A 24,991-nucleotide genomic window follows, 5' to 3' on the forward strand; every position below is an offset into this window, starting at 1 on the left:
CCCAGCTGTTGCAGCCACTTGGGTAGTAAGTCAATGGATGCCTTTAAAATAAATAAATCTGTTTTTTTAAAAAACTCTTGGATGAAAACCTGAACTCAGGCAGGTTTCATTCAGAGCTCCAGCCCCAAGCACCTGAATCTTGCCTAAGTTCATTAATTCAGGCAGCAACAATCAGCAATAAGCAGCAACAGGTGGCAGGGACGTTGATCTTCCTCATGAACAAAGCAGCCCAGGGCCACCACCCTCCCAGCATCAAAGTGGTGGGCTGTGCAAGCAGAATCTCTGTGTGGGAATCCAGCACTCTCCCACTTCCTCCCCACCACCTCCACCTGCCCTCCTAAACGGAAAAGCAAGAGACATCTGCACCTGCAGCCCAGCTGAAGCCCCGGCTGCCCACGCTGGGGCCAGAGGGTGGAGGCCCCGGGCCCTTGCCTTCTCGCAGAGGCCGCAGCCCGCAGCAGGCTGGGTGGAGCCTTCCTAGCTGCTGCACAGGCTGGCTGGCGGCTAGGGCTGCGCCACGCTTCAACAGCAGGAGGGAGACGGACATGGAGCAGCAGAAGGGTCTGGCTGGCCTCATCCTGACTGTCTTTCTCCTTCAAGGTAAGGGCCTTCTAGGGGCTTGGCAGCCGGGGAAGGGCAATAGGGTAGAGGCCATCACAGAGACAGCAACATGGAGATCCAGCCTTGAGCCCGCCTCAGTTGTCATCTCAGGGTTCAAGGAAGCAAGGGCAAAAATGAAGCCTCTGACTGTTCTGTGCCAGAGAAAGCAGAAGCAGTGTCTCAGAGGGGAGATACGATCCTTTTGTCTAAGAGATCAAAACAGGGGACTTGAATCAGAGAGAGGACCCTGCTGCCGCCATCTTAGGTTTTGATGTAGCCCAAAAGGGCACGGAGTCGGGAAGCTGAGAGGAGCAGGTGTGTGTTCCCTCTCCCAGGGCTGGGGTCGGCAGTAGGCCTCAGAAGCACTCACCTGCTCACTTGCTCAGTTGGTCAACTGGTCAGCAAATATGGGTGAGATCCCAACGTGTGGCCAGGGGCACATAAAGGTGTATAAAAAGCTGCTGCTCGGACAAGCTCATTGTCTAATTGAAGAGCCAAGTTTCAACGTCACCGGACTGAGTGTAGGGCACACTATAAGGTGCCTGTGTGAATACTCAATTGGAAATATCCAACGGGAAGTAGATGGAGTGGGTTGGGGTCTGGAGTCTGGACCTGCTAGGGGAAACTGAACTCATGAAGTTGATGAAATACCACAAACACTGTGTGAGATGTGAGGAAGATGGGGCTGGGAGTGGAACTGTGAGGACTCCAACTTGTTTTCTTCCTTTTTTTTTTTTTTTTTTTTTGAGAAGTGACAGACAAGAAGGGAGTGCTCCCACCAGCTGATTCACTTTGCAAATACCAACACTGGGGACAGCAGGTCAAGCCACCCTATGTATCCAATATGGGAACGCTGGTTCAAGTCCTGGCTGCTCCAGCTTCCTGCTAATGTGCCTGGGAAGGCAGCAGATAATGACTCAAATACTTGAGTCACTGCCACCTGGGTGGGAAACCAGCCTGGAGTTCCTGGTTCCTGGCTCTTGGTTTCAGCATGATCCAGATCTGGCTATTGCAGCCATTTAGGGAGTGAATCAGCAGATGGAAGATTGATCTCTCTCTCCCCCTCTCTCCCCCTCTTTCCCCCTCTCTCCCCCTCTCTCCCCCTCTCTCCCCCTCTCTCCCCCTCTCTCCCCCTCTCTCCCCCTCTCTCCCCCTCTCTCCCCCCCTCTCTCCCCCCCTCTCTCCCCCCCTCTCTCCCCCCCTCTCTCCCCTTTTCCCTCCCTACCTCCCTTTAAAACCAGCAAACAAACAAATCTTTTCTAAAATGTCTATAATGGCTGGGGCTGGGCCAGGCAGAAACCAGGAGCTGAGAACTCAACCCAGGTCTCCCACAAGGGTGGTAGGACCCAATTATGTGAGGCATCATTGCTGCCTCCCAGGTCCCACGTTATCAGAAAGTTGGAGGTAGGAGTGAGAGACTGATGTCAAACCCCAGCACTCGAATGTGGGACATTAACCCTTGGGCCAAATACCTGCCCTAGGTTGCCAACTTTTAAGGAGCAGCTGGGAGGGGGAGAGAATCTCTGGAGAGAGATAAAAGAATGACAAAAGGGCTGGCATTGTGGCACAGCAGTTTAAGCTACTGCCTGCAATGCCAGCATCCCAGCTGAGTGCTGGTTCTTGTCCCAGCTGCTCCACTTCTGATCCCACTCCCTGCTAATGCACCTGAGAAAGCAGTGGAAGATGGTCTACATGCTTGGGTTCCTGCATTGATGTGGATACCTGGATGAAGCACTTGGCTCCTGGCTTCAGCCTGGCCCAGCCCTGGCTGTTACGACCATTTGAGGAGAGAGCCAAAGAATGGAAGATATCTCTCTCTCTCTCTCTCTCTCTCTCTCCCCCCCCTCTCTCTCCCCCTCTCTCTCCAACTCTGACTTTAAAATAAATAAAGTAAATTCTAAAAAGAACTTGAAATGTCAAAGAGAGTCTACTAATACAAGAATATATAGAAAAGTTAAATCTGTAGGATTTGGCAAAATAAAGGGCATGGGTAATTTAGAACAATTTTGGCAGGAGTGTGAATGGGAGTCAAATGGAAATGAGCAGCAGGTGCAGGTCAGGTGTTGAAGAGCAGCAAGTGCAGACTGTTCTTTAGAAAAACTGGATGGGAAGGGAGAAGAGATGCGGTGGTAGGTGAAGGGGGAAGTAGAGTCTGCGGAGAGTGTTTTTGAGAGGGAGGAAAACTTGAGCACATTTCTAGACTAAGAGAAGAGAGTGAGGAGCAAGCTCCTGGAGCTGATGTTGGAGTTGAGAGCAGAGCCAAGGGTAGAGAAGGGAGGGTGATAATTATACCCTCTGAGTCTAAGCGGGGGAAAGTCAGCTAAGGGAGAAAGAGCTGTAGAAGAAAGCATCCACGTTCTCATAAAGATGGACCAGAGGCAATGCTACTTCCTGAAACACAGCTGGCTGATGGCCGAGTGGGAGACCTGAAGGAGGCAATGAGCATTTAGAATTCTTTCTTTCTTTTTTTTTTTTTTTTTTTAGAAAAACAACATTTATTTATTTGAAAGACAGAGTTATAGGGAGGGAGAGGCAGAGGCAGAGAGAGAGAAAAGTCTTCCATCCGTTGGTTCACCCCCCAATTGCCAGCACAGCCAGGGCTGGGCCAGACCAAAGCCAGGAGCCAGGAGTTTCATCCAGGTCTCCCACATGGGTGCAGGGGCCCAAGCATTTGGGTCATCTTCCACTGTGTCCCCAGGTCATCAGAAGGGAACTGGATCAAATGTGGAGCAGCCAGGACTCAAACTGGTGCTCATATGGGATGCCAGCCCTGTAGGCAGTAGCTTAATGGGCTACACCACAGCGCTGGCCCCTAGAATTATTTCTGAGAAAAGAGGGAAGGAGAGCCAGTGGGGGGCAATGCCGGACGCTGGGTGGGGCAGCTGGAGTAGTGGAAAGAGCATTGGGTAGAGGAACAGAGACTCAGGGCTCCAGCCCCAGCTCAGCCACCACTGCATTGTGTGACCCTCTGGGCTCAGTTCTCACACCAGTTAACCCAGAAACTCCACTAGAAGAGATCTCAGTCCTACGAGGGAGTTGCACTCAGGTAAGCAAAATTAGATGTCACTGAACAATTTGATTTCCTCTTTTTTTTAAAAAAAATAAAGTATGGGTTTTTTGCCATATCATTTTGTTTTCTTTTTTAAATGACTTATTTATTTATTTGAAAGGCAGAGTTACAGAGAGACAGAGGTAAAAAGAGAGAGAGAGAGAGAGAGAGAGAGAGAGAGATGTCTTCCATCCACTGGTTCACTCCCCAGATGGCTGCAATGGCCATAGCTGGGTGGATCTGAAGCCAGGGTCCGGGAGCTTCTTCTAGGTGCCCCATGCAGATGCAGGGGCCCAAGCATTTGGGCCGTCTTCTACTGCTTTCTCAGGTCATAGCAGAGAGCTGGATTGGAAGTGGAGCAGCCGGGACTCAAACCAGCACCCATATGGGATGGCAGCACTGCAAGCGGTGGCTTTACCTGCTATGCCACAGTGCCGGCCCCTAGATTTCCTTTCTTATGGAAAGTTAGGAGGAAGAGTCTCTGTACCCTCCCCTGGCAGCCAGGTGGTCAGAGAAAAGGGCTAGCAAGAAATCTGTTTTAACTGTTAGTCTTGACTTTTCTCCCCCACTCACTCATTTCTTCGCTCATGCATTCATTCAACAAACATAAAGCTCCTACCATGTTCCGGGTGCTGTGCTGGGAACCATTCATGAAAGCTTAGCCTTGCACAAGTTCTGAGTCAGTTAACTCCTTCCAACTATTTGCAGCACCCTTTGACTCATGCCTACCTCTCCTACCACACACTCGGCCTCTAGCCACACCACCTCTTTGTCCTTTTCCAAGTGCATCTCTTTGCTTGGCTATTCTTTCTGCTTAGAATGACTGTGTGTCTGGTGAGTCTCTACTCTTCCTCAAGGTCCACTTTGTCACAAACCCTTTGGAAACAGCACCTCGCTCTTCACATCACCACCCTTTTATCCCACAATGCCTGATCATAGCAGGTCACAACAGGGCCCCGTGAATGTGTGGACTGAATCCAACTGTACTGAATTGCAGTGCTAGGTCCTGTAGTATTTCTTTTTTTTTTTTTCTTAAAAAATATTTATTTGTGACAGAGTTACAGAGAGGGAGGGACAAAAAATCTTCCATCCACTGGTGCACACCCTAAATGGCCATGGCCAGGGCTGGGCAGGTCCTGTAGTATTTCTACCATGCAACTCTACTACTACAAGTTTGGAGACAGATTTGAGAGCTAATTGAATAGCTAGCTTTCCCTGGGACATCCTGGGTTTCTACCAGAAATGGATCACCAGGGATGGAGATTTTGGAAATAACTCATCTCTAAAAGGCTTTTAGACATTGTGACAGAGAGGGTTAAGCTGCCACTTGGGACTCCAACATCCCATATCAGAGTACCAATTGGAACTCTGCCTCCTCTGCTTCTGATTCAGCTTCCTTCTGGTGCATCCTGGAAGACAGTAAATAATGACTCATGAGAGGAATATTCCACAAAATATTATTTAATAGAGAAATATTCCATTTGTTGGTTCACCTCACAAATGACCATGACAGTCAGTTCTGGCCTGCACTGAAGCCAATAGCCAGGAACTCCATCCTGGTCTCCCATATGGGTGACAGGAGCCAAAACACTTGGTCCATCTTCCTCTGCTTTCACAAGCGCATTAGCAGGAAGTTGGATCAGAAGCAGAGCAGCAGAGAATCAAATTGTCACTCTAATATGGGATGCTAGCATTATAAGCAGCAGCTTAACCCACTGTGCTAAAATGCTAGCCCCTCAAAAGAGTGATTTCAAAAAGTTTAGAAGACTTTAGCTAGAGTACACTCACTCCCAGCCAGGGCCTCGACTGCTAAAGGAGCAGACCTTTCTGGACCATATGGGCAATACCAGTATGTATACTGCAATACAGTTCTGAAAATTGAACCCCTCAGAGTTGTGTCAGACCCCACCAGGCCAGGGATGGCCCCCAAAAGATTGCCCTCACTTTAAATGCCAGGCACAAGAGCAGGCATTTCTAGACTGTTCATACTTCTGACAAACTGGCCACAAATCCAGAGGGTTCCCATAACCCTCTCATGTTTGATAATTCACTAGAATGACTCAAAGAACTCAGGAAAGCACTTTACCTACTATCACAGTTTTACTATAAAAAATAAAATCTGGGGGTTGGCATTGTGGCATAGTGGATAAAGCCGCTGCCTGCAATGCTGGCATCCCACATGGGCACTGGTTCATGTCCTGGCTGTTCCACTTTTGATCCAGCCCCCTGCTAATGGCCTGGGAAAAGCAGCGGAAGATGGCCCAAATGTTTTTTGACCCTGCCACCCACACTGGAGACCCAGAAGAAGCCCCACCTCCTGGCTTTGGCCTGGCCCAGTACTGGGCCTTTGTAGCTATCTGCGAAGTGAATCAGCAGATGGAAGATCTCTCACATGTGATCTCTCTCTGTGTCTGTCTCTAACTCTGACTTTCAAAATAAATAAATTTTTTAATAAATGAAATCGGGTCCAGCCAAATGAAGAGACCCATGAAGCAAGGTCTGGGAGCCATCCCGGCACCTTAATGTGTCCACCAACCAAGGTTTTTATGAAGTATCCGTACATTGGCATGATTGATTGGATGGTTGGCCACTTGATTGCACCCGATCTCGAGCTTCTTCTTCCCCACCCCACTCTCAGGACTGATATCACTGGCTTCAAATCCCTGATCCTCTAACTACATGGTTGGTCTTGACCAGCCTCATCTTGAGTCACCTCCTTAGCACAAACTCAGGTGGGGTCCCAGAGTCCACCATCCTTAACAAAGGTGCTGCTATCACTCATGAAATTCCAAGGGCTTAGAAACTTCCTCCCAGGATGCTAGGAGAGAGGCCAAACAGCGCCTTTGTTATCACACAAAATTCCTCTTAGGCTATGATCCAAGGAAGTAGATACAGAGACTATCTGCCCAAGGACTAAGAGCTCTCCTAACCTTGGTCTCAAATGACCATGAGGACCCTTCCAGGCATCTGAACAACTCCATGCCCAGCTGACCCTCTTTCTTCTGTCTCTACAGGTACTATGGCCCAGATTAAAAAAGGTAAGGGAAATGGCTGATTTGAATCCTCAAACTCTGAGGATATTCATAGAAATACAACTTCCTATAACAGTAGTGCTACCAGAACAGTTTAGAAAAGTAGGGATGATAGGTGGTGTTCCCATTGTCAATCAAAGCAGTGGCCTTAACTGCCTCGTCCTTGCAGGAGAAACAAAACCCTAGCAGCAAGGCACTTCTGCAAGTTGGGACCCCTGGACCAGCAGCATTGGCATCACCTGAGAGCACGTTAGAAGTGCAGAATCACCCCCTCCCAAGCACTGCTGAATAGAGCCTGGAGCGCCAGCAAGATCCCCATGTACTCTAGTGTCTTCTCTTGGCTCCTGGGGGCAGGGAGAATTTCAGAGGTAGCATCTATAACGGAACTCTGGCTTTTCCTTTTTCAGAAAATCGTATGATAGAAGTGGATGACAATCGAGATGATGGCTCAGTGCTTCTGACTTGTAACTTGCCAGACAAAAATATCAAGTGGTTAAAAGATGGGCAGGAAGTGAATATCCGAAATGTAAGTGGAAATAAGTGGAACCTGGGAAGTAGTACCAAAGACCCTCAAGGAATATATTCATGTAAAGGAGCAACGGAAAGTTCGGAATCACTCCACGTGTACTTCAGAAGTATGTAATCTCCTTTGGTCTGCTGTTGTGAAATGAAGCAGTATCTGCTGTGCTGGGTGGGCTTTCTGCCCCAGGTGAAGGGGGGGATAGGTGCTGAACAGTGGTATGTTAGCCAGCTCTCTCTCTCTTTTTTAAGATTTATTTATTTATTTGAAAGTCAAGAGTTACACAAAGAGAGTAGGAGAGGCAGAGAGAGAGAGAGAGGTCTTCCATCCATTGGTTCACTCCTCAATTGGCCTCAACAGCCAGAGCTGCACCAATCCAAAGTCAGGAGCCAGGAGCTTCCTCTGGGTCTCCCATGTGGATGCAGGGGTCCAAGGACTTGGGCCATCTTCTACTGCTTTCCCAGGCTATAGCAGAGAGCTGGATCAAAAGTGGAGCAGCCGGGTCTCGAACCAGCAGCCATTTGGGATGCCAATACTGCAGACAGCAGCTTTACCCGCTATGCCACAGTGCCAGCCCCTAGCCAACTTTCTTAATCTCAGCTTGCCCCCTCCCCTTTTAATATGACAAGACAGCTTCTTGAAAAAGCATAGCCAGTCCTATAAAGCCTTGGTTACCTTTGGGTGGGCCCCATGGATTGGAGCAGTTCTGCAACTCCTGTGAATTGAATTGGGGGAAAGTGAGACAGGAAATTACAAGCTGGGCAGCAATAAGAATGGAGTGGAGGGCAGTTGAGCCTGGAGGAGGGAAGCTGGTCTTCCTTTAATTACATATGTTCCCTAATAATAAGACCACATGGGCGTCCCAGGGACACCTGGGGGTGGAGGAACATCCAGAAGCATTGAGTTCTTGCTCCCACAATCTGCTCTTGCCACACCACCCACAGAAGGAGGAAGCTGCTGCCTTAGACAGTGGTATTATTGCTGGTAGGCAGGAGAAAAGGGTCTAGGAAAAACAACCTTCGCACCCTGAAGGAGGCATATTTCTCCTTTTCCCACAGTGTGTCAGAACTGCATTGAGTTAAATGCAGCCACTGTTTCCGGCTTTGTCTTCACTGAAATCATCAGCATTTTCTTCCTTGCTGTTGGAGTCTACTTCATTGCAGGACAAGATGGAGTTCGCCAGTCAAGGGGTAAAAATAAAAATATTTCTAGATAACAGATGGGACCATCTGAGCCCCTCAGCTTCCTTTCTACCAAAATAGTCCCAGTAGAAGAGACTGAGTTGGCAGGTGCATGGCTAGGTAAGGCTCTGCTTCTATGGGGCGGGAAAAAAAGCACAACTTGGTCACGGCTTATTTACTGATCTCAATGTCCAAGTGTCCCCACACTTTTAAAAAACTCTACATAAATTCCATATACAGAAAGGTGAATCACAAGCACACAGTTCAAAAAAACAATTTAGCAAAGCAAATGCATTCATGTATTCAGTACTAGGTTCAGAAAGAGACTATTGTCAGCACCCTGTGGACCCCTCTCCTGCTCACTTCCAGCCACCACCCATCCCCAGGACGAAACACTCTCCTGGCTTCTAACAACAGGAATTCATTTCGCCTGTTTCTTTTTTTGATGTGTGTGGATTCCTGTAGTGAGCATTCTTGCAATACAGCTTATTTTGCTCATCAACATGCGTGTTAGATTTATCCATATTCTTGTGTGGAGATGATTCTTATCGCTATTAGTATTGTTTAGTGTAAATATAACCCAACATATTATCCATTCTCTCTTGTGTATGTGTTATTTTGTCTATTTTTTTGTTGTTGTTCAGCTTCAGATAAGCAGACTCTGTTGCCCAATGACCAGCTCTACCAGGTAAGAGAATGAGACAAGAAAGAGACCTGGCTACAATTAGCGGATATAAAACTCTGGGATTGGGGGACACACTATTTGGAAGCCACTATAGAGATAAGATACTATAGAGAGCGTACCAGAAGCTGGGATGGTTAGTCCTTTAGGTAGAACAAATGAAATGAAAAGGACTGTGAGAGGCAGAGGTCAGGACCTAGTGAGGAAAAGGGGGAGCGCACACTGGGAGGAACCCAAAAGCAATGCTATGCAAAGCCTCCATGTTCTTGTCCTGCTCCCACCTCTAGGGCTGCAAAACACACACTCCAGTGCCTCGCGTATAAAAAGCTTTCCATGACTATGCATCAAATTAATGAATAGGCGATGGAAAAACAGGAGCTATTGATTGTACTGTCCCTTTCAGCCCCTCAAGGATCGGGAAGATGACCAGTACAGCCATCTTCAAGGAAACAACCTGAGGAAGCACTGAGCTCAGGACATGGCAGGTGGGCTCTTCAACACTACTCCCGAGGAAGTACCACGGCATCACCTGCACTCCCAACTGCCAAGTCTGTCTTCCTGCCCCAAACAGCCAGTAGGATCACACTGTGTGTGTGCATGTGTATGTGTGCATGTGTGTGCGCATGTGTGCATGTGGCAGCGGAGGGGTGGATTATGGATGCTTTTTTCTGAAATCACAGGGGCTAGTACTGACTGGCCTAAGAGAATATGGATGCTGCAAATCTCTCAGAACACGACCTCAAGCCATAGAGGTGCTGAGTGTTAATCTTAACCTATGTTAGGGTTTCTAGTTAATTCTTCATGATGAAGGATGGTCCTGTGCATTGTAGGACTTGAAGCAGCATCTCTGGCCTCTGTCCACCAGACGACAGTAGTACCCCAGGTGTGACAACCAAAACCAGTCCAGAACATTGTCAAACTCCCCCTGGGGGCAAAGTCACCTTTATTTAAGAACCATTGGCCTGGGGCCAGCGCTGTGGTGCAGCAGGTTAACGCCCTGGGCTGAAGCATCGGCATCCCATATGGGTGCTGGTTCTAGTCCCGGCTGCTCCACTTCCAATCCAGCTCCCTGCTATGACCTGAGAAAGCAGTATAAGATGGCCCAAATCCTTGGGCCCCTGCACCCACATGGGAAACCTGGCTCCTGACTTTGGATCAGTTCAGCTCTAGCCATTTGGAGAGTGAACCAGCGAATGGAAGACTTCTCTCTCTGACTCTACCTCTCTCTGTAACTCTGTCTTTCAAATAAATAAAGATAAATCTTAAAAAAAAAAAAAAAAAGAACCACTGGTCTATATTACTAACTTTTCAATTAACTGATAAATCAACCAATCAGAAGTTCTGGATCAAAACATTTATTGGAAGTTTCAATCAGAAAGACAGGACTGAAAGTATTAATTGATTTTCTGAACTAATTTTGATTTTCTTTTTCCCAATCCAGGTGTTCTCCCTTCCATCCTGTTCTCAGAATCAAGGCAATACATTCTAGAGAGCTCCTAGCAGGGATAGCTTCAGCCTTGAATCCAAACTCAAGGTTCCCCACGGTGACAAATGGAGAAGCAAGGCCATCAAGGTTAATTTTGGCTTTCTTCAAAGTAAAAATGAATATGGTGTTTTGAGAGCGCCACCTATCGGGAAAGTTTTTAAAAGGAAAAGATCAAATAACCCCCTCTGTTTGAATAGTTGTTTTGCTTTAATTCTTATTTCATTTTGGTATAGGTCATAGTTCACATGGTTTAAATATTAACCCTCCACCTCCATCCCCAGCCATCCAGTTGCCCTCTAAAGAGGCAAACTGGTTTCTTAGATATCTTTCTGGAGGTCTTTTCAGCATATATGAGCGAATTCCCAAGTATGTATTCTATCATCCTCTATTTTTCACACAAACGGTATTATACTGTACATCTGGCACTCTTCCCTTGAAGATTGTTTCGCATAAGTATATAAGGAACTCCTTTGCCAAACATACAGTGACATTATGTAAATCAACTTGAGTATATTTTTTTTAACAATTAAAAAAAAAAAAAGCAGATGGGGGTGGGGAGATACAAGAGAGAGAGATCTTCCAATCACCAATTCATTCCCCAAATGGCCACAACAGTTGAGGCTGGATCAAGCTGAAGCCTGGAGCCTGGACTTAACCCAGATCTCCCATGTGGGTGCAGGGCCCAAGCACTTGGGCCATCCTCACTGCTTTCCCAGATGCATTAGCAGGGAGCTGAATAGGAAGTGGAACAGCCAGAACTTGAACTAAACCCGTGCAGCTTAACCTGCTGTGCCACACCAGTCTCCCACTTGAATGTATTTTATCAGTCATCTACTTAAGTTGATTTCAATCATTTGCTTTAACAACAATGTTGTATAAATGTATAGATACTATTTTTTAAAACAACTGCATTGAAATATAATTTACATGCCATAAAAGTCCATCATTTTTAAGAATTCTACCTGTTCTCAATAGTTTTTAGTAAACTTATCCAGTGGTAGAACCATCTTCAGAATCCAGTTTTAGGGGCTGGCGCAGTGGGTTAACATCCTGGCCTGAAGCACCGGCGTCCCATATGGGCGCCGGTTCCAGTCTCAGCTGCTCCACTTCCAATCCAGCTCTCTGCTGTGCCCTGGGAAAGCAGAAGATGGCCCAAGTCCTTGGGCCCCTGCACCACGTAGGAGATTTGGAAGAAGCTCCTGGCTCTTGGCTCCTGGCTTCAGATCAGCACAGCACCGGTAGTTGCAGCCAACTGGGGAGTGAATCATTGGGTGGAAGACTCTCTCTCTCTCTCTCTCTCTCTCTCTCTCTCTCTCTCTCTCTGACTCTCCTCTCTCTCTGTGTAACTCTGACTTTCAAATAAATAAGTCTTTAAAAAATCCAGTTTTAGACCATTCTTGGGGCCAGCGCTGTGGCACAGCAGGGTAAGCCACCATCTGTGATACCACCATCTCATATGGGCAACAGAACAGTTCAAGTCCCTGCTGCTCCTGCTATTTCCAATCCATACTAACGCATTAGTATTACTAATGCATCTGGGAAAACAGCAGGATGTCTCAAGTCCCTGGGCCCCTGCACCCATGTGGGAGACCTGGATGGAGTTCCAGGCTCCTAGCTTTGGCCTGGCCCAGCCCCCTGCTATTGCAGTCATTTGGGGAGTAAACCAGTAGATGGAAGATCTCTCCCTCTCTCTAACTCTGCCTTTCAAATAAAATTAAACAAATCTAAAAAAAAAAAATTTCAATGACTCTCAAGATTCTTTGTGTGGCTGGTGCTGTGGCACAGTGGATTAATCCTCTGCCTGCAGCACCTGCATCCCATACGGGCACCAGTTCTAGTTCTGGCTGCTCCTCTTCCAATCCAGCTCTCTGCTATGGCCTGGAAAAGCAGTGGAGGATGGCCCAGGTGCTTGGGCCCCTACACCCATGTGGGAGACCAGGAAGGAAGAAGATTCTGGCTCCCGGCTTCAGACCAGCATAGTTCCAGCCATTGTGGAAATTTGGGGAGTAAACCAGTGGATGGAAGACCTTTCTCTCTGTCTCTTCCTCACACTGCCTGTAACTCTACCTCTCAAATAAATAAATAAAATCTTAAAAAAAAAAAAAAGATTCCTTGTGCTGGCTGCACTTGCTCCATGTTCCCATCCTCAACCCCAGGTAACCACTAATCTCTCTCTGTCTCTAGATTTGCCTTTTCTGGACATTTTATGAAACAGAATCATACTACATGGGGTATTTTGTATGCAGCTTCTATCACTGAGCATGTTTTCAGGGGCATCTAAGTTGTAGCAAATACCAATGTTTTGTTTTGTTGCTGAGTGATGTCCCATTGCATGGCTACCCCATATTTTACTTGTCTATGGGGTTGTTCCCATTTGGGGGGCAACAAATAGGATTGCTAAAAGGATATGCCAAAAAGCTGATGGCAGGGCCAGCATTGTGGTGCAGTTGGTTAAGCTGCTGCTTACAAGGTCAGCATCCCATGTCGGAGCACAGCTCCTGATCCAGCTCCCTGCTGATGAACTTGAGAAAGCAGTGGAAGATGACCCAAGCACTTACGTCCCTGCCACCCATATGGGAGAGTTACTGGTACCTGGCATTAGCCTGGCCCAGCCCTGGCTGTTACAGCCATTTGAGGAGTGACCCAGCAGATAGATTTATCTCTCTCTGATGTTCTGCCTTTCAAATAATTTTTTTAAAGGTTCATGGAAAAGTAAAATCAAAAGATGTTTCATGTGGAAAAATTTGAAATCCATGCATAGTTTTTACATATGTCCACACATAGTTTTTACATGTGTCCACAAACTTTTTTTTAAAGATTTATTTATTTGAAAGGCAGAGAGAGAGAGAATCTCCCATCCACTGATTCACTCCCCAAATGGCCACAATGGTCAGGGCTGGGTCAGGATGAAGCCAGGAGCCAGGAGCTTCTTCCAGGTCTCCCACCTAGATGCAGGGGCCCAGGCCCTTGGACCATCCTCCACTGCTTTCCCAGGAGCATTAGCAGGGAACTGCGTCAAAAGTGGAGCAGCCTGAACTCAAACCAGCATCAACATGGGATGCTGGCATCACAGGCAGTTAGCTTAACATGCTGTGCCATAGCACCAGGCCCTGTCATTGAACGTTTTGAAGATTGCCTTATATAAGATTTCCAAAATTTTTTTGCACCAAAACAAACTTATATTTTAATTCCATTTTCCCACAAATTTTTTTTTCAAGTATCTTTGCATGAACATTCTCATACAAGTCTTTGTATGAGCATACAAATATGCTTTCATTCTTCCAGGAGTGAGGAATTATTGGGTCATATTGTGAATGTATGTGTAACTTTTTAAGAAACTGCCAAACTGCTTTCCAAACTAGCTGCACTATTTTACATTCCTATTTGTGTGTGTGTGTACATGGAATCACACATCATATGTCCCTTTGTACTAGGTTTATTTAACTTAGTGTTACATTTTCAAGGTTCACCCATGCTGTCACACGTATCAGAACTTCATTGTTTTTCTTTTCAATCATCTTTGGTGTCTGTTTTCCCTAGAACTTCATTCTTTTTTAAGGCTGTATAATAGTCAAATATACCTTCATACCATATTTTGTTTATCCATTCATCTGTTGATGGACATTCTAGGTTGTTTCTGCCTTTTGGCTGTTATGAATAGCTGCTATGAATATTGATGTACAAGTATCTGAATTGCTGCTTTCAGTTCTTTTGTGTATCAGTCACAAAGTAGAACTGCTGGATCATACAGTAATATTATGCTTCCATTTCTGAGAAACTGTCAAAATGTTTTTTTCAAGTGGGTATTCTACATTCTCACCAGTAACGCCTAAAAGTTCAGATTTCTCCACATTCTCAGCAACAATTACTTTCATTTTGCTTGAAACAGCCACTGCAGTGTGAAGTAGAATCTCATCATGGTTGTGGATTCTTTTTAAAAAATTGTTTTTAATTTGGGAAGCAGAAAGACAGGACTCCCACTCACCAGGCCTCTACCCAACTGGGACTCCATCCAAGTCTCCCACTTGTTTGGCAGCAACCCACACACTTGAGTCGTGACCTGCAGCTACTAGGATGAGCATCAGCAGGAAACTGGATTCCATGTAGAGTTGCAGGACTCCAACTAGCCATTCAGATATGGGATGCAGGAGTCCCGAGCAACAGCTTAACCCACTGGGCCACAATGCCTGGCCCACTTGGCCCATTCTTGGATTATTTGGGTTTTTTGGTTACACTCCAAGAGTTCTTTATATATTCTGGATAATAATCCTTTATCAGAGAGATTCCTTGCAAGTCCTTTCTGTAATTCTGTGAACTGTCTTACCACTTGTACACTGCTTTTAATTCTGTAGAAGTATGCTGTTTCCAGTCACCTTTGTGTACTCTAATAAAACAACCTTGTAAGATCTAAATTGTCATGGCTGACGCTGCTGGCAAAGTGGGTTAAGCTGCCGCCTACAACGCTGGTACCCCATATGGCGACTCCACCTCCCAACCAGCTCCCTGCTAATGCACTTGGGAAAGCAGAGGAAGATACCCCAAGTACTTGGGCCCCGCACCCATGTGGGAGACTCAGAAACAGCTCCTGGCTTCAAACTAGCCCACCCCATCTCTGGCCTTTGCAGCCATTTGGGCAGTGAACCAGCGGATGGAAGCTCGCTCGCTCTCTCCACCTCTGCCTCTCCCTCTCTATAACTCCACCCTTTCAAATAAATATATCTTTAAAAAATGTAAATTGTCTCCACAGATAAGAGAACTGAAACTCAATCATAGCTGATTTAATTGATAAAATCATCTATCAAGAGTAACAGAAGCTGCTTCAAAAAGGCATAGAGGGGTCCACGCTGTGGCAGGGGGTAAAGCACCCTGCACTGCCAGCATCCCATATGGACGCTGGTTCCAGTCCTGGCTGCTCCACTTCCGATCCAGCCCTCTGCTGTGGCCTGGGATAGCAATGCAAGATGGCCCAAGTCCTTGGGCCCCTGAACCCGCACAGGAGACCAGGAAGAAGCTCCTGGCTCCTGGCTTCGGATCAGCTCGCTCTGGCGGTGGCGGCCATCTAGGGAGTGAAACAGCGGATGGAAGCCAGCTCTCTGTCTTTCTCTGCCTCTCTGTAACGCTGCCTTTCAAATAAATAAAAAATAATTTTTAAAAAAGGTATAGGACCGGTGGGAATATAGAAAGCAGAGATCCACAGATATTGCGACCATAGCTTGGGTTCACAATGTTAGAGCTGCCCTCCATACAAGTTTCCAAAACCCACACTCACACTGCACCAAGTTCCAAACTCCAAACCCCTCCCGGGCCCCAGCGCAATCCCAAGACTACTTCAGGGCACTTCCGCCCCTGCCCGCCGGTTGCGAGGGAGCTAGCGCGTGCGCTGTGGCGGTGTCCGCGCGCCCTGACCGGCGCGGGCTGAGACGCCTGGCTTCCGGCGCGAAGGTGAGACTTCCCAGGCTCCGGCGCTGAGTGATGATGTAATCTCCGGTCGCCGTGCTGAGTCGGAAGTGGGAACCCTTCGGCCGCTGAGACTCTGTCGTGTCGCTGCTGGCCCTTCAGGCTCTGGTAAGAGAGAAGGCAGCCTGACGGGAGGGGATCGTTGAGTCTGGAACGGATTTTTCTCCTAGTGAAAGGCCAGTCCAGGCCTCTGCACTCGTTCTAACTCGCACACTGCTTCTCTTGTGCTTCCCTGCCTTGGGACCTTCCTCGCGAACTTCCACCCTGATTTAGGAACCCTTACAGGACCCCAGCCTTTGCTGTCTCTGTACGTTTCTCTGCCCTGTTCGTGGCTGTGCCCTTCCTGGGAGGGCTGGAATACTGCTTTGCTTTATCTTTTGACTTTCTTTTCTAGAACATGCGCCGAGCTGGTGGGTCTGCCTCTTTCCCTTATGGAACCTGGGGGGATACAGTGTGGAAAGTAGACGACAAATAGGAAGACGCCGGAAAGATATAAATAAGCACGAGCCATAGTAATCAAACCGATTGGATGCCTGTGTCAGAGTGTTCATGTTTCTCACGGCGAGTGATGGGTTCACCACCCGTAGCTCGTGGAACTCTGCGTCGTGCTTCCTAAAAATGGAGTGGCCACAGCTCAGGAGCTCATGTTGGATGGGTCTTGCTGTGGGGATCAGTTTTTCGCTCGGGGAGCAAGGATGTGTTGTGTCTGTGTCATTGCCTGCCATGGGCCCACGTGGCAGTCCACCTGAGATAAAAAGGGACCCAAGAAGAAAAAAAAAAAAAGCTGTCTGTTTTTTTTAACTTGATAAGAGCCTTTTAGCTTGTGGATAGATGTGGTGAAGAGGTTTGTTGCCATGTTAGGCTGGCCTGAAAAAATTATTGGGTGAAATATACAACGAGAGCATTTTAAAATTTCCTGTTTTAATTTGATGCAGGCATTTCCATGAGAGAGAATCACGGAGTATAATTTAATAGAACTTGATTTTAAACGATCTCAGTTTTACAAAATGGTTCAGATATTTCTGTTTAGAACAGTTACAGATGTGATGTTAAAACATTTATGTGCTGGCCGGCGCCGCGGCTCACTAGGCTAATCCTCCGCCTTGCGGCGCCGGGACACCGGGTTCTAGTCCCGGTCGGGGCGCCGGATTCTGTCCCGGTTGCCCCTCTTCCAGGCCAGCTCTCTGCTGTGGCCCGGGAGTGCGGTGGAGGATGGCCCAGGTCCTTGGGCCCTGCACCCGCATGGGAGACCAGGAGAAGCACCTGGCTCCTGGCTTCGGATCAGCGCGGTGCGCCGGCTGCAGCGCGCCGGCCACGGCGGCCATTGGAGGGTGAACCAACGGCAAAGGAAGACCTTTCTCTCTGTCTCTCTCTTTCTCACTGTCTACTCTGCCTGTCAAAAAATTTAAAAAAAGTAATAATAATAAAAAGAAAGAAACTTCTTTTCAAAGACACGTATTCTAAGAGAATCAAGTCCAGTAGCTTCTAAGGATTGTTGGTTACACTGTCCCAAAGGCTGACAACGGTGTCATGTGTATCTCCATATGGCCTTTGAAAATAGGAAATAATATGTTGCTAGTGACATTATTGAACATTAAAACAGAATATCAAGGTTCTGTTTTATCAGGTCTTTGTTTTGGAGTGGGCAGTACCTAGATACTTACATCCACATTTGTAAGTTCATTGAAAAAAATCTAAACTGGCATTTCCACGAAGATTCTCATCAAGCAACCAGCTCTCCTTTTTCCTGTAACTTTTTTATGAGTGATTGTCAAGTTTCAACTTTTTCTTTGAAAACAGTTGTGTGCAGATTTGAAGTACATGTGAAAGATTCACTTAAAAATGAGGTAGAAAAAAAGTTTCTTGTTTTCCACAGACATTTGCAATGACAACACAGATCTATTTCTACTCTTCGGTTTGTACATGCTGAGATACCAAAGAGCCACAGTGTCTGGCCTGGAAATTTGACCTTCCCCTGCAACTCAACACAAATAGGAAAGCCCTTACTTTGAAGTAGGATCAGGACTGATGCTCTTGATGACAAGGAGTTCAGGAACAGCTTAAGTAAGATTGAGTCATTCCATAGATATTTATCTAGGATTTCATGATTGTGATATATAATGCTGAACAAGAAAGATCAGATTAGCAAAGTAGATCTGCTTAGGAAAGCAATGGGGGAAGATAAAAATCCTAGCACAATTACAAACTAGCTGTATGAGAAAACCAGCTTCTTTATACATTGTTGAGAAGGGAGGACGTGGTGCCATTTATTGTTGATGAGTTCTCTGTGTCTTAGTAATCTTAAGAGCTTGTCTGCCATATGCTGTGCTGTGCTAGCCCTCAGCCTCCTTTCAGTACATGGGGTACAGGAGATGTATCTCCTTTATAATAACCTAGACTCTTTTCAGGTGTATTTCTAAAAAAAAAAAAGCTGGCTTCTACACTTAAGAAAATTTATTGACTTTTTTTTTTTTTTTTTTTTTGCCAGGCAGAGTTAGACAGTGAGAGAGAGAGACAGAGAGAAAGATCTTCCTTCTGTTGGTTCACCCCCCAAATGGCCACTACAGCCGGCACACTGCGCCAATCTGAAGCCAGGAGCCAGGTGCCTCCCCCTGGTCTCCCATGCGGGTACAGGCCCAAGCACTTGGGCCTCCTCCACTGCCCTCCCAGGCCACAGCAGAGAGCTGGACTGGAAGAGGAGCAACCAGGACTAGTACCCGGCGCCCCCAACTGGGACTAGAACCTGGGGTGCCGGCGCCATAGGCGGAGGATTAGCCTAGTGAGCCGCGGCACCGGTCGAATTTATTGACTTTTATAACTGAAAAATCCAGAAGACTTTTCATCTCTCAATTTTTATTTTTCTAAATGTTGGCTTACTTTTTGGTTAGGTGTTTTCTAGATGCTGTAAAGATGGCAAGTCTTGCCAGCCAAGCAACCCAAGCAGCAGAACAGAGTTCTGTTTAGATTCAGCCCAAGCCCTGAAGCTTGTGTTCATTAACTCTCATAGGCTTCAGTAGGGTCTTGTGCCCCATCCTGGGTTAGCAGCTTTGGCCAGAAAATATGACGTTCTTTCTGTTCAGGGCATAGTCATTTGCCCCTTCCTGGATCTAGTGGGTGATATCAGCCCCATCTGAACACCTGGACTGAGAGGTGTGGATACCTAAAGGAAAAATGTAGGATGTCATGTTGGAATAACATGATGGTGTTTTAGAAACAGAAAATAACAAAAACTCACTATACTTTTTTGCATTCCTTGAATTCAACACCTTACGATGGATGAAGGGTAGTGGTCACCAGACAGGGAAGCACTTCTTGGGGCCTGTATGTGAATTAGAGGTAATTAGTAAGCTGATGTGGTAGTTATGTAGGGGAAAGCCCTCTCAAGAATTCTTGTTAATTCTAACACTACATAAAATAGCTTCCATTTTTGCATTATTAAACTCAACTCAAATTTATGATAGTTTAAAAAGTTCATGAAAATTGAATTAACAGATGTTATTTTGTACAAAATATTTTTTAAATCCTTGCATAGTTTTTTCATAATACATGTTAACCATTAACTTTTGGAGACATGTCATACAGGGCAAAAAATAAAATGGATAGAGCACCATCTAAGAGTCTAATTCCTGGGGCTGGTGCTGTGGTGCAATGGGATAAAACCCTAGCCTGCAGCGCCAGCATCCCATATTGGCACTAGTTCAAGTCCCTGCTGCTCCACTTCTGATCCAGCTCCCTGCTAATGCACCTGCGAAAGCAGTGGAAAATGGTCCAAGTGCTTGGGCCCCTGCACCCATGTAGGAAACTCAGAAGAAGCTCCTGGCTCCTGGCTTGGTATCTGCTCAGCTCTGACCATCGCAGCCATTTGGGGAATGAACCAGCAGATGGAAGACCTCTCTTTCTCCCTCTCTCTCTCCCCCCCATCTTCTGTAACTCTGTCTTTCAAATAAATAAAATACATCTTTAATAAAAATAAAAAATAAAACCTATAGTGGGCCTTTGGTACAGCAGTTAAGCCATCCACAGATGCCCCATCCCATATTGGAGTGTTTGGTTCAAGTTCAAGTCCCAGCTACTCCACAAGGGATCCAGCTTTCTAACAATGGCACCCTGGGAAGCTACAGATGTTGGCTCAAGTACTTGGGTCCCTGCCATCCACATGGGAGAGCTGCATGGCCTTCTAGGCTCCTTGCTCAGCCCTGTATATTATATGTATTTGAAGAGTGAACCAATACGGATGGAAGATCAATCTCTCTCTCCCTCTCTATCTCTCCCTCTCTGTCACTCTTTGTGTGTGTGCATGCATACCTTTAAGATAAAACAAAAAAAAAAAGAAAAATTTCTAAAAGGAATTCTATTTCTTGAAGCAGTAAAGACTTACACTGAGAGACTATACTGTCTGTATAAGTCATTAGAACTAATTAGCCATTAACTTTTTCAGAATTTACTTTTATTTATTTGATGTGCAGAGTTACACAGAAGCGGATGAGAGACAGATCTTCCATCCACTGGTTCACTCCCCAACTCAACACCCCGAGCCGGGTCAGTCCAAAGCCAGGAGCCAGGAGCTTCTTCCAGCTCCTCCACGTGGATGGCAGAGGTCCAGACACTTGAGTCATCTTCCACTGCTTTCTCAGGCACATTAGCAGAGAGCTGGATCAGAAGTTGAGCAGGGGCCGGCACTGTGGTATAGCAGGTAAATCCACCGCCTGCAGTGCTGGCATACCATATGGGTGCTGGTTTGTGTCCCGGCTGCTCTACTTCCAATCCAGCTCTCTGCTATGGCCTGGGAAAGCAGTAAGATGACCCAAGTGCTAGTGCCCCTGCACCCATGTGGGAGACCCGGAAGAAGCTCCTGGCTCCTGGCTTCTGCTTCAGATCAGCTCAGCTCTGGCCATTGAGGCCAATTGGGGAGTAAACCAATGAATGGAAGACTTTCTTTTCTCTCTCTCTCTCTGCTTCTCTGCTTCTCTACCTGTCTGCCTCTCCTTCTCTCTCTGTGTCTGACCTTCAAATAAAAATAAATAAATATTTAAAAAAGAAGTGCAGCAGCCAGGACTCGAACTGGCACCTGAATAAGATGCTAGTGTCACAGGCGACAGCTTTACCCACTACACCACAAAGCAGGCCCCTAATCATTAACTATTTTTTTTAAAGATTTATGTTATTTATTTGAAAGGCACAGTTACTAGGCAGGGGGAGAGACAGAGAGAGTGATCTTCCATCTGCTGGTTCATTCTCCATTGACCACAATGGCCAGGGCTGGGCCATGCCAAAGACAGGAACCTGGAACTCCATCTGGGTCTCCCACATGGGTATAGAGGCCCAAGGAATTGGACCATCCTCCACTGCCCTCAGAAGTGCATCAGCAGGTAGCTGGAGCAGAAGTGGAGCAGCCGGGACTGGAACCAGCAACCCTATGGGATGCCGGCATCACAAGCGGCAGCTTTACCCACTAGGCCACAACGCTGGCCCTTAGCCATTAATACTTAACCAGAAGACATAGCAGAGGAATGTGAAATAACTGGTGGAGGAAGCTCAGATTATTGAGAAGTGTTACCGTCTCTTTCTGTAACTTTCCCAGCTTGGCGCCAGCTTGTGTTATGTCATTCTGTAAGGAAGCTTACCTCAATATACTAAGGTAGATTTTTTTTTTTCACCTTCCCTTGTGTCTCTACCCCTGCTCTTTCTAAGGCCTTTGTTCTTGTAGCAGTTCAACATCCTGTAAGTGGATTATTTATACCCTGTGTCTCTTCCCACATTTTTCTGGGGTCTGCTTTTATGCAGTGGCCTTAAAAATCTCAGAAATGGGAGACAGCCTTTCAGGGGACTCTGCTCATCCTATTGTAACTCTTACGTCTGCTTGGCTTTGAAAAACGAAGTGTAGCCACAGGAGTGCATACGCAGGCTCAGTCAGCTCCACCAAATACCTTTGAGGTATTTATTTTATGTTACACTGTAAACCTGACAATTTTTATGTTTATTCAGTTTTTGTAATGAAAAAAATCAGATAAGCAGTGAAACTTAGATATAGAATTATACAAAAGCCACTTAGTTCTCAGTTCAAGAAATGTCAGTAGTTTTAAGCCTACAAATAGAGAAAGATTGCTGAACATATATTAAAGATATACAACATACAGCTAGTCTAGTTCTGGTCATGATTTGCTGTTCTGACCCTAAGCTATGGGGTTATGTTTATTTTGTATGTAGCTGAGGGAAGTCTCAGTTCCAACCCTAGATCATAGGGGTCTGAGCAGGTGCCACGTTTTCTTTCCCATAGTGAATGAAAACTAGCCTGCCAGCCTCGAGACTTAGCAGATGAGATCTCTGACTTCTTTATGCTTAGCCTTTCCTGAAGGAATAGCAGTAGAAAATGTTGAAGTAAGAACTTGACTACCGATAAATACATTTCAACTGAATGCTCTTTGTAGGCTTTTTGGTGTTTCACTGTCCCCAGATTAGGCCATTATGTCCACTTGATGGGTTTATATTGATTTTGCCAAAATAGTATTGTGTTTTGGAACAGAAATTTGCAAATTCTTAACCCAAAGCCTTTTGAAATGTATTATATCTGAGAAGTGGGAAAAGGAATTGCTGTGAGGGTCTTACAACTGTTCTGTTATCTGCCCTTCTCTGTCTGATACCTGTCCCTTGTACAGCCCCTCCCCCTAGGTCTGGATGGAGGATAACTTAAAGTGAAATGACAGACCAGGAGAATAACAACAACATCTCAAGTAACCCCTTTGCTGCTCTTTTTGGCTCCCTGGCTGATGCCAAGCAGTTTGCAGCAATCCAAAAAGAGCAGCTGAAGCAGCAATCTGGTAAGTGAAGGAGCCAGTCGCGTGAATGAGCTGACCTAGAATGGGGTCTTCCCAATTAAGTATTCCCTGGGTCCTTTAATTGCAATTGGAATTTAAGTTTGAGGCAGAAATTGTTTGTGTTTATTTAGGGCAGAAGTTGTTTTTGTTGGTTTTTGTTTTGGGATTCTCCCTTAGCCTCCACACCTCCTGCGTATAAAGAAACTGGAAAATAGGTGGTTCCGTAGGAATGGGTGTCTATTGTGATCTCAAAGCTGCCGTGCTGTTTTATTTTTAAAAAGAAAAAAATCACTGTGTTAAAGCTATTTACGTACATATTTTTAACATAGTAAACTGACGAAGTAAGTGAAAGTTTGGAAAGCAAGTCATATGCAGCTATAGAAAGCAAGTGTAAAAGGAAGATTGTGGATAAATGAGATTTGTTCCTAAGCTCAGAGTTTAAAGGCCCTCTCCAGTAAAGTGCTTCTCAGTGGCCTCTTTTATAGCCTACTGCTGTTAGAACCGACCCCTGGGAAAATCTGACCTTTAGCCTTAATGTGAAAAAAAATCTGAATATCTCACTAATCAGAAAAATGTTTGTCTTTATGTGGAAACAAAGTTAAGATCAAGTCCAGCTTCCTCCAATCAGGAAACATATGGCCTAGAAGAACTTGGTGGGGTTCCTCAGACATGCTAGACTCCTGAGAACATTAACAGTCTTTCCTTTTCTTTCCTTTTCTCTCTCTTTCTTTCTTTCTTTGTTTCTTGATGTATTTATTTATTTGAAAGGCAGAGTTAGAGAGAGAGCTTCTGTCTGCTGATTTACTATCCAAATGGTGATAAAGGCAGGGGCTAGGCCAGGCTGAAGCCAGGTGCCAGGAGCTCCATCTAGGTCTCCCACAAGGGTGCAGGGACCCAAGCACTTAGATCATCTTCCATTGCTTTCCCAGGTGCATTAGCAGGGCGCTGGATCAGAAGTGGAGCAGCCGGGACTTGAACTGGTGCACATGTGGAAAGCCAGCACTGCAAGCAGTGGCTTTACCTGCTATACCACAATGCTGGCCCCAGTGTTCACAGTCTTTCAAACTAAAAATTGCATGCCTTCTCCTATTTCCAAAAGGAAGAATAGTTTTTCTTTGAGAAATAGAAAAGTGTTTACATTTTCTCTTTATTTTGTTTTTTTTTTTTTGTTTTTTTTTTTTAAGTTCAGATGCATAGCTGAGATGTGGCCTTTCTTTTGATTAAGATTAAACAAAAAGGAGATAAAGGCAAGACGGATGTGTGTTAGGGTGATGGATAAAGCAAAGAAAAAATCAACACAATGCTGACTTTTTAGCTGGCTGTAAACAGACATAGGCTGGCTGGACTCGGGAGCACCGCAGGCAGTGGGAACAAGGCCGGCACTGCTCTGCTGTTACTATTTTGGCACCTCGTCATCGTAGCTTGTTTACACGGAGTTTATCACGCCACCAGGTCCAACCTGTTTGCCATTAGCAGTTAGCACTCTGTTGAAACCTTTGGCCTCCTGTATTGAGCTTTACTTGGTACTAAGCTCACCACACTGAGGCAGCTCTTCCTTCTGGGTGGCAGGGAACTGCAGGGAACTGGTTCAGCGGAGACTTTCTGCACTGCACTTCCCTGAACAGTTTGGAATTATTAAAACAAATGTCTCCTCCAGGAGAAAGCCAGGCATTTTGACCTGTTAGGTAATTCTTTGTTTACAAGCATTCTGTTGGGAAGATAACGTTTCTATTTTTGGCAGTATGGAACACAGTTATGAGTAGAAGTAATAAAACTTGCCCCGTGTAAAATGTGATGAGATTATAGCTGTGGATTTTAGAATCAAACACTTAACTTGCCAGACTTAAGATATTTACTGGTTAGATGATTGACTTGTTCCACAGTAAAATTACCCTCCTCTTGGTTACATTTATCACTTTGGGTAGTAAATTGGTTTCTTAAAGAGAAGGATGTGACATTGAACAGTGTACTTGTTCTGGCAGATGAACTCCCAGCTAGCCCAGATGACTCGGATAATAGTGTGTCAGAGAGCCTGGATGAATTTGATTACTCTGTGGCCGAGATTAGTCGCTCATTCCGATCACAACAGGAAATATGTGAGCAACTCAACATCAATCACATGATCCAAAGAATCTTCCTCATTACTCTGGACAACAGTGAGTTAAAGAC

The 24,991-nt window shown here is 45.9% G+C and overlaps 2 protein-coding genes across 5 annotated transcripts in view; both read left to right on the forward strand.

Moving 5' to 3' along the window:
- Positions 1 to 306: 306 nt before the first annotated feature.
- CD3G (CD3 gamma subunit of T-cell receptor complex) lies at positions 307 to 10,813 on the forward strand. 3 transcript variants are annotated; one of them, XM_089334748.1, is made up of 7 exons: positions 307 to 600; positions 6,664 to 6,687; positions 7,089 to 7,316; positions 8,260 to 8,391; positions 9,027 to 9,070; positions 9,468 to 9,549; positions 10,506 to 10,813. In XM_089334748.1, the coding sequence occupies exons 1-6, from the start codon at positions 546 to 548 to the stop codon at positions 9,531 to 9,533; spliced, it is 549 nt and encodes a 182-aa protein (XP_089190874.1). In that variant the 5' UTR covers positions 307 to 545; the 3' UTR covers positions 9,534 to 9,549; positions 10,506 to 10,813. The 3 variants fall into 3 exon arrangements, with proteins under 3 accessions (XP_089190874.1, XP_089190880.1, XP_089190881.1); XM_089334754.1 differs by lacking the exon at positions 10,506 to 10,813 and adding an exon at positions 10,130 to 10,345 and having other exon boundaries at positions 359 to 600; XM_089334755.1 differs by lacking the exon at positions 6,664 to 6,687 and having other exon boundaries at positions 407 to 600.
- A 5,121-nt stretch (positions 10,814 to 15,934) lies between these two features.
- Positions 15,935 to 24,991, forward strand: part of UBE4A (ubiquitination factor E4A) — a 35,519-nt gene continuing 26,462 nt past the window's right edge. Inside the window, exons 1-3 of one of the 2 annotated variants that reach the window (XM_070079020.2) lie at positions 15,935 to 16,115; positions 22,664 to 22,825; positions 24,805 to 24,978. In XM_070079020.2, coding sequence (XP_069935121.1) covers positions 22,705 to 22,825; positions 24,805 to 24,978 — 295 coding nt within the window. In that variant the 5' untranslated portion in view covers positions 15,935 to 16,115; positions 22,664 to 22,704. The remainder of the gene's footprint in view (positions 16,116 to 22,663; positions 22,826 to 24,804; positions 24,979 to 24,991) is intronic. The other variant, XM_089334598.1, reaches the window with a different exon arrangement.

The sequence above is a fragment of the Oryctolagus cuniculus genome, chromosome 1 (genome assembly GCF_051225735.1).
Source record: "Oryctolagus cuniculus isolate XC-2025 breed Fujian yellow rabbit chromosome 1, ASM5122573v1, whole genome shotgun sequence".
Lineage (NCBI taxonomy): Eukaryota > Metazoa > Chordata > Mammalia > Lagomorpha > Leporidae > Oryctolagus > Oryctolagus cuniculus.